We start from the raw sequence: 14,073 nt of genomic DNA on the forward strand, positions 1-14,073 counted from the left end.
CTGTATTTTGTCATCAAAATGGTTTTGCTTTACAGGCTGAAGTATTAACTTTCTCTTGGATGTCATTGAAACTGACCATTTAATTTCAAGAGCAGATAACACTTTTTTTGCACCCTTTATTGATGTTTGTTGTGCCAATGTTGTGAAGTAATTTGAGTAAATTGTACATATTTTAAGTGTCCAGAACAGCTCAGTCCATGTCTTGGTTCTCTGTGCTCTTCACTCTGTGGCCCTCCTTCAGCCCATGCCTGCTTCTTGTGGGGCTTGTGGGCAGACAGCTGGGGCTCAGGATGGGGCTGCAGCCGGTTCAGACGGTGACTTGTTCTCAGTGGGATACGCCCGGCAACCATGGTCTGTTCCAGGAGGGAGACGTGGTAATCGGTGGGCTTTTTAATCTTCATTACAGCCCTCCAGCTAATGACCACGACTTCACTCAGTTGCCACACTACAAACCTTGCACTGGGTAATACAACTCTGAACTGTGATGTTTAACTGTGAATACTGTTTAAGGCATGTCTTACAAACTGCATTATGAACTGTTTCTCTTCTAATCTAGAGGCAATTAACTATTTGTGTTTCTTTATACATCCACATGTTATTTTATATTTGCCTTTCCAAAGATGACACATTATGATTACCCGTACAGTTTACAGATTGGTAGCTTTGAAATTTTTACTAATAATGCTCTTGTTCCTTCTCATCCAGTTTGGAAAATCTTCCATTACAGTACATATATGCTATGGTGTTTGCGCTGGAGGAAATCAATCATAGTACAACCTTGCTACCAGGTGTGAAGCTGGGTTACCATATTCGTGATAGCTGTGCCCAACACCCTTGGGTTATGCAGGCAGCACTGTCACTGGTTGGAGGAGACAGCACCAGCTGTAATTCAGCAGCCCTGCCAGGCTATTCTGCTCAGTATGAAGAGGAACTTGGAGAAAGGAGAGGTACAATATTGAGTTTTGCAATGCATGATGTGCAAAGTGATGTAATTCCATCTCTTATATCAAATACTATGACTAAATAAACACTGAAATATTGTTTTAAACATGACCATGATGAATTTTTATCAAACAAATTACTTTGATTTATTGTATTGTATAATGTCATCAGATTATCAGGCTGTTCCTTTGATTATTGGTGGTGCTTCATCTAAAGCAGCCCAGATACTCTCCAGAATCCTGGGGCCCCTCTCTGTACCTTTAGTGAGTTCCATTTAAATCCTAAGATTTCTTGGTTCTTGGTTCATAAATTACACATCACGTGTTTCTAACCTTTTTTCTCTTAACTTGCTTTCTTACTGGAAGCATAAGGTTGTTTTTCTGTCCTCAGATAAAAAAAAAAAACTTTACTGTAAACTGCAGCACACTGCAAAATATAACCCCTGAGTGAAAATGAGATTACATTTTTTTTAATGTGTATGAGATTTCAAAATAACTGTGTTTTCACAATATTTATGTCTGCATGTGTTTTTTGTTGTCTTTTAGATGAGCTACACAGCTAGCTGCCCATGTCTAAGTGATAGGCGCCAATACCCTAACTTCTTCAGAACCATGCCCAGCGATATTTACCAGGCTCGGGCCATTGCCCAGCTTGCAATACGTTTCAATTGGACCTGGATCGGAGCAGTGGTAGCAAACAACGACTACGGCCATATAGCAGTAAAGGTGTTACCATCTTGTTGTTACTCTTGTTGTTGGAGAAATGTTATGGTGTTGAAACACAATCTACACAAAATTTACAACATTTTAATGCATTTCATTAATCTCATCTTTTTGCTCCTTTAAATGTTAGGTTTTTCAGGATGAGACTCAGGGGTCAGAGGTGTGCCTGGCATTTGTGGAGACTCTCCAAAGGGAAAACATTGTAAGTGATGCCAGAAGAGCAGCACGCACAATTCAGGCCTCGACTGCGAGGGTGATTCTGATCTTCACCTGGTATACAGATGTGAGGGAACTGTTCCTGCAGCTAGCCAAGATAAATGTGAGTAGCTGAAATCAAATTGTATGATACATGTTTTACATAATAAAATTACTGATCTAATTTCAGAAACATAATAACTTTTTTTATGATCTTTTGTTTGTGTTGTGTTCACTAGGTGACTGACAGACAGTTTCTGGCCAGTGAGGCTTGGAGCACCAGTGCTGATCTACTCCAGGATCCTGTCACAAGACAAGTTGCAAGTGGTGTTCTTGGTGTCGCCATTAGAAGTTCAGAAATACCCGGATTTGAAAATTATCTCACAAGTTTGAACCCAATTGATCGTCCTGACGATGTGTTCTTGAGAGAATTCTGGGAAAATGAGTTTGGTTGTAGTCCTGTGGCAGCATCTCATGCTAACACGCTGATTCAAAAGGCCTTTCTACCACCCTGCAGTGGAACAGAGTCACTGAAAGGAATGCATAATCCCTTTACTGATATCACCCAGCTAAGGGTGACATATAATGTCTACCTCGCTGTTTACGCTGCCGCCCACGCACTTCACAGCCTTCTCTCCTGCCCTGATACAAACAGCTCTACTAGGAGCAACAGCTCCTCCTGCTCCTTTCCAAAACAAATCCAACCTGTAGAGGTTAACAACATTTATATTTCAACGTGTCTGATATGCATTTTAGAAGTTAATAACCTATCTTTGTAGATTCGATGGAAATATTTTTATATATTTTTATTGGGGACAATAAGTAGTTGCAATTGTCACATACAACAATGGATGGGAACTGTTTATCTACTTTGAGTAAAATAATTACTATTTCAACATTTCGATGCTTTCAGATGTCGCGACACCTGAACAACGTAAATTTCACCACACCACAAGGGGAAATGTTTTATTTCAGAGGTGCGGACATTCCAGCAAAGTACGACCTTGTCAACTGGCAGAACAGCCCTGAGGGGCCACTCAAACTTGTCTTGATCGGTCGGGTGGACGGGTTTGACCTCCACCTGAATGAGTCAGCTATTCAGTGGAGCACGGGATCCAATCAGGTGGTTAAAAAGGAATAATCCAATACCAAATACCCAATCATCAATTTAATTAAATACATATGTAATGTGTTTCACAAAACATAGAGAACTTGGTTTTGCTTTTTGTTAAGGTGCCTGTTTCAGTGTGCAGTGAGAGCTGTCCTCCAGGCACCCGAAAGGCCAACAGGAAAGGGGAGCCTCTCTGCTGCTTTGACTGTATCCCATGTGCTGACGGGGAGATAAGCAACAAAACTGGTCTGGAAATTACTAAAATATAGTAACATATGAATAAATAAACATTTTCAGTCAGCATTGCGATAGCGGAATAACCCTCCAATACACACAAACCCAGATAATGTTTGTGAAATGATAAATTATAATTGGTATAATGCTTTTCAACTCATCTAGTTTTTTGTTGAGGTTTTTCTCTTACTTAGGTTTTTTGTTGAGGTATACTCTCTTCTTTTGTGTGCCTTCCTCTCTCAGGTTCCCTTCACTGTGAGCGTTGTCCATCTGAGTTCTGGTCCAATGCTAACCAAACTGCCTGCATCCCTCGCCAGCTGGACTTCCTTTCCTTCAATGAAACCTTGGGCATCACCCTGACTACAGTAGCTGTTTCTGGTGCTGCAGTGACAACAGCTGTGTTTGTGGTGTTTCTTTACTATCGTCGAACACCCATGGTAAGAACCCAGAGTAATGTTATGGGGACTGCTTTGTACATTTTCTACAATTCCTTTTTGGTTTGTAGCTGTATTGGTTGGTATATTTACTCTGACAAAATGGAATTCGGCCAAAAATCTGACGGACTCCATTTGTTTATCTTTTTATTATACCAATGTAATCCTAATCTTCATTTGCAGGTGCGAGCTAACAATTCAGAGCTGAGCTTCCTGCTTCTACTGGCGCTGAAGCTATGCTTCCTGTGCTCACTGGTGTTCATCGGTCGCCCTGCGGTCTGGTCCTGTCAGTTCCAGCAGGCAGCTTTTGGCATCAGCTTTGTACTTTGTGTTTCCTGCCTCCAAGTCAAAACTCTAGTTGTTTTGGCAGCGTTCCGCTCAGCTCGGCCTGGTGCTGAAACTTTGATGAAGTGGTTTGGTCCCAGCCAACAGAGAGGGAGTGTCTGCTTCTTCACCTGTATACAGGTCAAATGTGCATATGCACTTGTTATTTTTTAATAATAAAATTACTTCCAACAGCATTTTAAATTCATTAACCTGACATTGTGTTTTTTCACTTAGGTTATCATCTGTATTTTTTGGCTATTGCTCCAGCCTCCGGTGCCTCAGGCTGACTTGGACATCCCAGGGTTAACGGTCACCCTGGAGTGTGCCATGGCCTCTGTGGTGGGCTTCTCTCTGGTTCTGGGTTACATTGGCCTGCTGGCCTGCACCTGCCTCCTCTTGGCTTTTCTCGCTCGGAAACTCCCTGACAACTTCAATGAGGCCAAACTGATCACCTTCAGCATGTTGATATTCTGTGCTGTCTGGGTAGCTTTTGTTCCTGCTTATGTTAGCTCTCCTGGGAAGTATGCAGTTGCAGTGGAGATTTTTGCAATCCTGGCCTCAAGCTATGGTTTACTGTTATGTATCTTTGCTCCAAAGTGTTTCATTATTCTTTTGAGGCCTGAGAAAAACACTAAAAAACACCTGATGGCCAGGTAGCAAATCATTTTCAACATCATTACAAATTGTAGGTCGCTAAATATCCTCATCAATCTGCATGGATTTTTAAAAAATGTATGTAGTACTGTGTCATAAACAGTATGCGAATAATGTCTGCTACTAACTGTTAGCCACTTTTTGACCATATAATGTCATTTGTATTCACATGTGCTGGATTGTTTGTGGTATAGATCAAAAAAGGAAACGTAGAAAATGCATTTTCAATCGTTTATTTTATTTTATATTTATAATTAATGAAAACACATAGGCCTGTTTATTACTAGTAATTATGATGCAGAGCTTGTACAGCAAGAGAAAAATAACAATAATAAACATTGTGAAAATGAAGAGTTCCAAGTTTCTGTTTTTGTTTTTTACTATACTTTTACTAGCATCACAGGTTGTGCAATGAATGCTAATTTTGACCTTTTGGGGAATAGGTAGGACTTATTTTGTACGCTAACTTCCATAAAATTGTGTTTGTGTTTTCTATCCCAGGGGCACCACATTGAAATCTACATAACATGACTTAATAAAGGAAATGAAGAGGATTTATTAGACATTTAGAATATAAATGTAACAGGATAAGAGGAGAGGGTCAGCAGACCGGGATTTCTAGACTGTATAAGCAAGCTATGTATTTCCACTGTCATCTTTTTAATAGCGCAATTTTGAACCCAAATAATTTGCGAAAGCAAAAATAAACTACTTGTTTAGTTAGATATAAGGTTAACTTACAACATGAAAAGTCACGAAGGCAATAATAGCATTTTAAGTGTAAGTGCTTGATACTTTAACTTCATCCTGGAAAATAATAGAATAATGTGTTAAAGTTTTCTAATAGAATGTTCTCTCTCTAAAAAAAATCAAAAATAAAGTGAAGTTTTCTAATACAAATTATTAAGAGGTTTTATTTTTCATATGCATTCAGCTCTATTCTCTAACTAGTTTAAAAATTTTAACTGGATCCCCCTACCCATGATAGCTTTCTTTTTGTGTTCCTCTCTGGTCTTAACAGGATTATGTAACATTTGGGACCAAACAGTGCCACCAAGAGGCCAAAACTGGAGGCCAGGATGGCAAACACCTCCACTGCAACTGCATATTTACCTGGTGAGCTGATGTAAGCAGGAACAAAGGCCACCCACACAGCGCAGAAGATCAACATGCTGAAAGTAATGCGTTTGGCCTCGTTGAAACTATCTGGAAGATTCCTTGCTATAAATGCAATAAAAAAACTGAGGATAGCTAGTAAGCCAATATCGCCCATTAACACTGCGAAACCAACTGTTGACCCGAATACACACTCATAAACGATCGTGTCAATGTAGTATTGAGTGTTTTTATGAGGAGCTGTCGAGGCAGATACAAGCCAGGCAGTGCAGATTGCTGCCTGAATAGAAGTGAGAACCATAACTGTCCCTCTCTGCTGCAAAACACCAAACCACTTCAGACTGGCTCCGCCTCCTGCCTCGAAGACAGCCAGAACCACCATGGTTTTAACCAGAATACATGAGATGCAGAGCACAAAGCTGATCCCAAATGCTGCATGTCTCAGCTGGCATGTCCATAGTCTGGGACGGCCAATGAACAGCAGTGAGCACAGGAAACATAACTTAATTGACAGCAATAGCTGAGAACTCTGTTCTGAATTGTTGGTGCGTACTATAGGTGTGCTTCAATGATAGATAAAGATTACCAGGACAACAGCACAGATACATGTGCCCAGCAATGAGGCGGCTGTCAAGCAGATACCCAGAGGCTCATGGTATAGGAACTCTGTTTTCTTAGGAACACAGCGGTCACGCTCTGGGCTGGACCAGAAGTCCTCTGGACAACTGGTGCACTCCATGGAGTCTATACGAAAAAAGGGAAAGACTTGAGATACATGTGTATATTAAGTCTTAAAACTGTAATGTTTAAAAACTGAATACCAACCGGTCTTATTGCTGAACTTTCCTTCAGAACAAGGCATACAATCAAAACAGGTTCTCCTTGCTTTCTGGCCATTCTGGTACCTGGAGGACAGCTCTCACTGCACACTGACTGGGGTGGCTGAAGGGAGAAAAAGACTGTTATCTGTTATCTGTCATTGTATCCATGGGTCAAAAAATAGGTGTCTGAAAATTCAGTAGTAACCGTTTTTGATTCAAAGTTCCAGAAGATTTTGTCTTCATCAAGTGTGAGGTCTTCCCCTTCTGAAGTTTAGTTCTTCCATCAGGGAGCACCAACCAGTTCATTACATCATAGATTGGCAAGACATCTCCATTCTCATCAAATGACACTTGATCACCAAAAGATGTGGTGAAGTTTACCTTTTCCAAGTAATACACAAGCTATGAATAACAGAATAAGGGATACAGGAAAACAGATAATGATAAAGATTGTAGCCTATGTGGACTCACCTCTCTGAATACCTATTAAGAAGATATTGCTAGGTACTTTGCATTATTTATAATTAAATACAATCAATGCTACTTTGCAAGAAATCCTAAAACACAGTTTATTGTCATGTTAATGTAATGTGGAGTGTGTACTGTATACTGATATTATACCTGCCAAGGCTGCAGTCTCTGCAAACTGCCTCAGCTGTGCCCCTCTCCCTGGCACACACCGCAGCATTTCATCGAGAGCATATGCCAGGGCATACACAGCCTTGTACACGTTATACTCTTGCCTGAGGCTTGAAATGTCCAAGACGTCAGTCTCCACACTCTCTAGATCTTCCTGTCCAGTGCACAGTTCTTTCCCAGCGTCAACCCAACTTGTTGGAGTTTGTACGAATCTACACTTAAATGTGTTTTCCCAAAACTGTTTCACCTGAAAAGCATTATATAAAGATATAAAAATACCAAGGATAACAACAATAAAATATTCAAGCTATTTGTCCTCACGTTTTTTAGGGTTGGACTCTCACCATGTTATGTCCATAGCTATTGTTGTAGTGTAGGTCAGGACGTATTCGTAGGAAGAATTCCCTGAGCCCTGGTATTTCTTCTCGACGGATAGCGATGCCCAGTGTGCCATCAAGGTATGGCATGAGGTGGGGGTTCTGGAACACAATCACTGCTATCCAGGCTTCACTAGCAATCCACTGCAAGCCTGTCACATTCTGCCTCACCACCTGCATTGCATTAAACCAAACACATGATTGATGGGTTCTCTTACTCAATCAATACAGCTAGAGTTTAGTGTAATTGTTTTGAGTAAGTGATCTTAACCAAAAACCTGTTGACAGCTCCTTCAAAAGATAATTAACTACATTTAAGATATATTTTTTAAAGGCAATTACAGTATGCTATTTCAATTTAATATTTAATTTTCAGTTATAGAAAAATAAAACAGTATGTGGAATTATTGTTATCATTTATAATAATGATAGTTTTTTCCAATCCCAACCTCTTCCATGAGGTTCATCATTTGACTCTCATGTGCAAACACAATGACCACGCGAGCTGTGGATTTCTTCATCACATCCACGATGCTCTTTAGCTTGGGGTCATCGCCCCTAGGCAGAACCTCCAAGTAGGCAAGGCAACCTCTACCAGACTGAGCAAAGTCAGATTGGAAGGAACGGGCAGCGTTGAGTCCATAATCATCATCACTGACCAGTTGACCTTCCCAAGACCAGCCAAAGTGTTTTAGAATCTGAGTCATACCTCACACCTGGAATATCTTTTTTTTTTGGAAAGTCAGCAGATTCAATGGGTCATGTTGTCAGGGAAATTTAGCATTGTATGTGACTAAACAACCCCGTCAAAACTACATAAATGTGACTGGTATTAAACAATTTTTTTTGTTTTATTGCAGTGCAGGAATGTTCTGTTTGTGGAGCTGTAAAATACTTTGTTTTATGCATTTACATTTTTCCTTATAGAAAGTCAACTGAAAAGCATCACTTGGGATCACCCTAAAGAAGGATGGAAATTTCCTCCGGTCACTAAGGCAGGAACATGTGGAAAAATAACTCACCTGTAAAATACACAGACTAAACATCAGTTAAAAATGTACTGTACATCTCAACACAAGACACTTTATAATCTGCTGTGTCTTGGTTCACTGCCTGCTATTGGGTCGGATTAAACCTACACTTTGAATCTTTTTACTTCTATAAGGGAGCCACAGCCAATTAATCATAGATTAAAGGTAAGGTATCAGTATAGCATTTCCAGGTAAAACATACGTAACAAAAAGAGAAAAAATGGAGATATACAAGGGGCTTATTGTACAATGTGCTTTATTGGCTCAGGGTTCTGTGTGAAACAATGGCTGGATTAAATCATGCTAGAGTTCAATGAGGTGGACAGAACAAAGGAAAATGTAAACATTATGTGCTGGAGTGTATTGTATGATTGGATTATTCAGACAGATTATTCAAACGGTTCAGAGAAAGTTTTGAAATCGAAAAGATATCATATTGCGTGTCATTTCATATGAAGACTAAAGGTTAGCTGAATGGAAATCATCGTTATGTCAATAAGTATTTCTTTCATGTAAAGAAAATGTTAAAGTTAAAGAGGAAATTACTCTTCATGGTGACAAATAAATAGCAATTAGGGACTTGAAATACAAACAGTATCATAATTGTTACTCTATGTTTTGGTGGGGCCTCGACCCATCATAGCTTTCTTCGTGTTTCTCTCTGGTCGTATCAGGATTATGTAACATTTGGGACCAAACAGTGCCACCAAGAGGCCAAAACTGGAGGCCAGGATGGCAAATGCCTCCACTGCATCTGCATATCTGCCAGGAGAGTTCACATAGGCAGGGACAAAGGCCACCCACACAGCACAGAAAATCAACATACTGAAAGTGATGAACTTGGCTTCATTGAAGTTGTCCGGTAGATTCCTTGCCAGAAATGCCAGCAGGAAGCTTAGGATAGCCAGTAAGCCAATATAGCCCAGTAACACAGCAAAAGCAACTGTTGACCCGAATACACACTCATAAACTATCTTGTCATTGTAGTATTGAGTGTTTTTATGAGGAGCTGGCGAGGCAGATACAAGCCAGGCAGTGCAGATTGCTGCCTGAACAGAAGTGAGAACCATAACTGTCCCTCTCTGCTGCAACACACCAAACCACTTCAGACTGGCTCCGCCTCCTGGTTTAGAGGCCTTGAACACAGCGACAACAACCATGGTTTTTACCAGAATACACGAGACAGAAAGCACAAAAGTGATCCCGAATGCTGCATGTCTCAGCTGGCATGTCCATAGTCTGGGACGGCCAATGAACAGCAGTGAACACAGGAAACATAGTTTAAGTGACACTAAAAGCAAGAAACTCAGCTCTGAATTGTTGGCGCGTACTATAGGTGTGCTGCGATGATAAGTGAAGATCCCCAGGACAACAACACAGATACATGTGCCCAGCAATGAGGCAGCTGTCAAGCAGATACCCATAGGCTCATGGTAAGAGAGGAACTCTGTTTTCTTAGGAACACATCGGTCATGCTTTGGGCTTGACCAGAAGTCCTCTGGACAACTGGTGCACTCCATGGAATCTAAGAAATACAGGGAGATTCTCTTAGTTTCTGCAATACATTTGTTTAAGTAATTTCTTCATAATGTATATCAATTTAAAATGGCAAGTTTTCAATTGTCTTTGGCCCTTGTCAATATTAACATCCACTGCTGACCTGAGGAGGTAATGCTATCACTGCCTATCCCCTCCATACAGCCACCCTAACTGGCCATATCCTTTGCTTGTGGAACATCAAGGGACACCATCTCTCTCAGCTGTCAACCCTGTTCTGGGCATCAAGTAGTGGAATACTCTGAAAATACAAATTAATAATTGACCTACATTATAAAGTTTCATATTGATACCAACCTGTTGCATTGCTGATCTTTCCATCAGAACAAGGGACACAGTCAAAGCAGCACACAGGTTCCCCTTTCTTTCTGGCGATGCGGGTACCTGGAGGACAGCTCTCACTGCATACTGAGCGGGGTGGCTGTAGAGATTGTAGGAGTTATGTCACAGCTGTCCCATACTGTTTGATTCTCTTATTGGGTGTCATACACTGCTAAAGCTTTAAACAAAATAAAACAAAACAATAAACAGTAGTAACCTGTTTGGAGTTCCAGAAGATTTTGTCTTCATCTAGTGTGAGTTCTTCACTGTTGGAGGCCGACTTCTTAACGACCCCCACACGCTGCATCTCTGTTCTTCCATCAGGGAGCCACCGCCAGTTCATTATATCATAGATGGGTAAGGCATCCCCATTCTCGTCAAATGACACTTGATCGCCAAATGGTGTGGTGAAGTTAACTTTTTCCAAATAATACATAAGCTACAAAGGAAAGGGGCACACAAGAAAATGTGTTCCTTTTGAATTAAAATGCATCAATCTGGTGCACTTTGAGGGGAAAATTTAGAGGCTATATCAAAACCAGAGATGCAGCAGGAACATTATTTTTCAGATTTTTCTTAATCAGGCAGCACTCTTTACTCTGCTACTGTAAAAACAGTACAGTAGATTGGTCTGCAGACTCATGTTCTATGATGGAGAGACTCATTTCAACAGATACAGGGTGGATAGCTACTTTTTATGAATAGCATAGAATTTACAAATAGAAATCGTATTCCTGTATGTGTGTGGGGGCCCTAAAGGCTCATCATGAAGCCCCTTAGACAGAGCTACTAATGCTGTTTTCTTATGCTTTTGTATTTCTCCCCCTACTAGTTGAGGGGCCCATGATGATTTATTTCTTTATATTTAGGCTTATTCCTTTTTGGACCCTGTTATTGACATGAGTGACTGAGCTCTTTGACAATGCAACATGAAAAGTTACTATGAGGCCTAGGGCCCAGTAGCCTGCTCAAGAATTATTTATAAAAAAAAAAAAAAAAAAAGTATGAACTGTTATCACACCTGCCATGGCTCGATTGTTTGCACAGTAGCACAGCTGTGCCCGCTGAAAGGCCCTCTACCTGGCACACAGCGCAGCATGTCGTCGAGGGCATACGCCAGAGAATACACAGCCTTGTAAATATTGTACTCAGGCCTGAGGTTAGAAACATCCAAAAACTCAGTCTCAACATTCTCTAGCTTTTCATCTCCAGTGCACATTGCTCCCCCGGCTTCCGACCAACCTGCTGGAAGCGGTGCAAATCTACACTCAAATGTGTATTCCCAAAACTGCCTCACCTGAAATGTAAATATACAACAAATGTTTTATCCGCAAATACAATATATATAATCATGTATCATAATTACAGATCTAATTGTAAGGTTAAAATCTTACCATGCTATTTCCATCATTATGGTTGAAATCGAGGTCAGGACTTATTCTTAACAAATAATCCCTGAGCCCTGGTATTTCTCCTCTGCGGATGGCGATGCCCAGTGTGCCTCCCAGGTATGGCATGAGGTGGGGGGTCTGGAGCACAGCAGCTGCCGTCCAGGCTTCACTGGCCAGCCACTGCAGGCCTGTCACATTCTGCTTTACCACCTGTTCAGTGAGTTGTATTAAAATTACATTTTTCCAGACTCATGTGGAACAATGTAGTCTACTATGCGGGACTAAATCCCAACAAAATATAAAACAAAAATTAGACAGGATATCAATTCAAAGTCGGGTAAGCACTCTTTGGTCTGAACTGCTGAGTTACACAAATAGATTAAAATTACTAGACAAGATATACAGTAAACTTGTTGATTTATAGAGTACAAGTCCAACCTTAGGCATACATGTTAAACAGTGATGTTTACAATAGGTTTTTATCCCATTAAACCAATCATCATTATAATCAAATGTAATATAGATGGATAGATATATAGATACAAGAAAATGGTAGATTGATACCTCTTCCATTAGTTGAATCATGTGGATCTGATGTGCAAACACAATGACCACACGAGCTGTGGATTTCCTCATTACTTCCACAATCCGGCTGAGTTCAGCTTGGTTTTTGCCCCAGGGCAAAATCTCCAAGTAGGCCAGACAACCTCCACTCGACTGAGCCAAGTCAGATTGAAAGGATCGAGCAACATGGAGTCCATAGTCATCATCACTGACCAGCAGACCTGCCCAAGTCCAGCCAAAGCGTTTTAGGATCTGAATCATTGCACGCACCTGATTAAAAATGAAGTGGAATTATTGTTATACTTTTTATTTTATATAGTATTCATTTTCTTAATTATTTTTTTATCGTTTTAATTTATCTATCCATCATATCTCAATACGATCAGCGTTAATTGATTCTCCCATTATCCCCTTTCTTTCAATCCATGTAGTTTTATCAATGACACACATAACAAATACAGCACTTTTCTAGACAAGACAAACATTTGTATGATTTGGTTTGACGGTTTTTGGTCCTTTCTTCACTGCATGTGAAACACATTTTTGCATATTTTTTTCTAGAGCAGAGTTTTACCTGGAAAGCATCACTTGGAATTGTTCTAAAGAATGATGGAAACCTTTGACGATCACTCAGGCAGGAACATGTGGCATAATAACTCACCTATAAAAATAAATTTATAAAATGCACACAGGTTTTGCTTCTCAAGGACATCATTAGAAACATTCAAAACTTTTTATAATTTGAAAATCTATAATCAAAACATCACTGCTTAACATAATGCTTGATAAAAAAGCTGAAGCAAAGATTTAATATGTATGAAAAAAATTACATTTATTCAATATTAATTCTTCAAGGTCACAAGCTAAGACTGAAGACTGAAGGAAAACTTACAAGAGGCAGTCTGAATAAACCGATCACATCCGATGTGGCGATAGAGAATGTCGAAAAGGAATCACCCACAATCCCTAGGACTGGAGGGGTCCCCAAACAGGTCTCCTGAAGCAGAAACTGCTTCTCTCGACCAGTGGCCAATGACAACGCGGCACTAAATCCAACTACAAGTGTGGCACAGTTGTCATACAGACTGTATCCCAGAGTCACATTAGGTAGTAGGTGGGAGTTTTTGTTGATCTCATCAATAGCAAATGCCATGGTCATGGCATGCCTGAAACCTGGAGGGTCAAAGCTAACACATAAAATGTCATTATTAACCACTGAAAAGTAATAATTATTCTCTGAATCTTCATACACTTTTTTTTTCCGTTTGCTGCACGAGTGTGAGATTCACCCTTGGCAGCTGAGCTGATTTGGCTCTGAGGTGAATGTCAGCTCAGGGAAGACAGAGGTGTAGTGGACTTCAAACAGCCCACCCAGAATCACATCACCGGGCTTGTGCATTCCATTCAGAGAAAACTGTTTCCTTAATTTACATGGGGAGGAAAGAGAGAAAGAGGAAGAGAACAAAATCACTATCAAATACAACAAAACTCTGTCTCGAATTGCCCCCATAACAAAATTTCCTCCATAAACACCACAGTTAATCTTCTTCAGGCACAGGAACGGTATTATATATGCTGGCTAATGTCATCCCTTTGGTGTTTTTTTCGTCATAGTTCCACACCACCCATCAGGGGAT

At 40.3% G+C, this 14,073-nt stretch overlaps 2 protein-coding genes and 1 pseudogene across 3 annotated transcripts; 1 reads left to right on the forward strand and 2 right to left on the reverse strand.

The window, feature by feature from the left end:
• Nucleotides 1-314: 314 nt before the first annotated feature.
• Nucleotides 315-4,622, forward strand: olfcr1 (olfactory receptor C family, r1; the record flags this gene model as incomplete). Its single annotated transcript, XM_080025298.1, has 11 exons — nt 315-463; nt 706-947; nt 1,114-1,205; nt 1,488-1,667; nt 1,795-1,983; nt 2,099-2,572; nt 2,773-2,982; nt 3,093-3,216; nt 3,448-3,641; nt 3,822-4,103; nt 4,200-4,622. The coding sequence occupies exons 2-11, from the start codon at nt 740-742 to the stop codon at nt 4,620-4,622; spliced, it is 2,376 nt and encodes a 791-aa protein (XP_079881424.1). The 5' UTR covers nt 315-463; nt 706-739.
• Nucleotides 4,623-5,566: 944 nt separating this feature from the next.
• On the reverse strand, nt 5,567-8,618 carry LOC307248386 (extracellular calcium-sensing receptor-like; annotated as a pseudogene). The gene is made up of 7 exons: nt 8,486-8,618; nt 8,022-8,281; nt 7,540-7,746; nt 7,178-7,442; nt 6,762-6,958; nt 6,561-6,677; nt 5,567-6,479 (listed from the first exon to the last, which is right to left on the reverse strand). The product of its transcript is annotated as an extracellular calcium-sensing receptor-like (transcript).
• A 596-nt stretch (nt 8,619-9,214) lies between these two features.
• Nucleotides 9,215-13,835, reverse strand: LOC307269893 (extracellular calcium-sensing receptor-like; the record flags this gene model as incomplete). Its single annotated transcript, XM_080052975.1, has 9 exons — nt 9,215-10,128; nt 10,458-10,581; nt 10,699-10,920; nt 11,503-11,778; nt 11,876-12,082; nt 12,437-12,706; nt 13,011-13,097; nt 13,329-13,623; nt 13,726-13,835. The coding sequence occupies 9 exons, from the start codon at nt 13,833-13,835 to the stop codon at nt 9,215-9,217; spliced, it is 2,505 nt and encodes an 834-aa protein (XP_079909101.1).
• Between the last annotated feature and the right edge of the window lie 238 nt (nt 13,836-14,073).

The sequence above is a fragment of the Ammodytes marinus genome, assembly GCF_949987685.1.
Source record: "Ammodytes marinus genome assembly, chromosome: 3".
Classification (NCBI taxonomy): domain Eukaryota; kingdom Metazoa; phylum Chordata; class Actinopteri; order Uranoscopiformes; family Ammodytidae; genus Ammodytes; species Ammodytes marinus.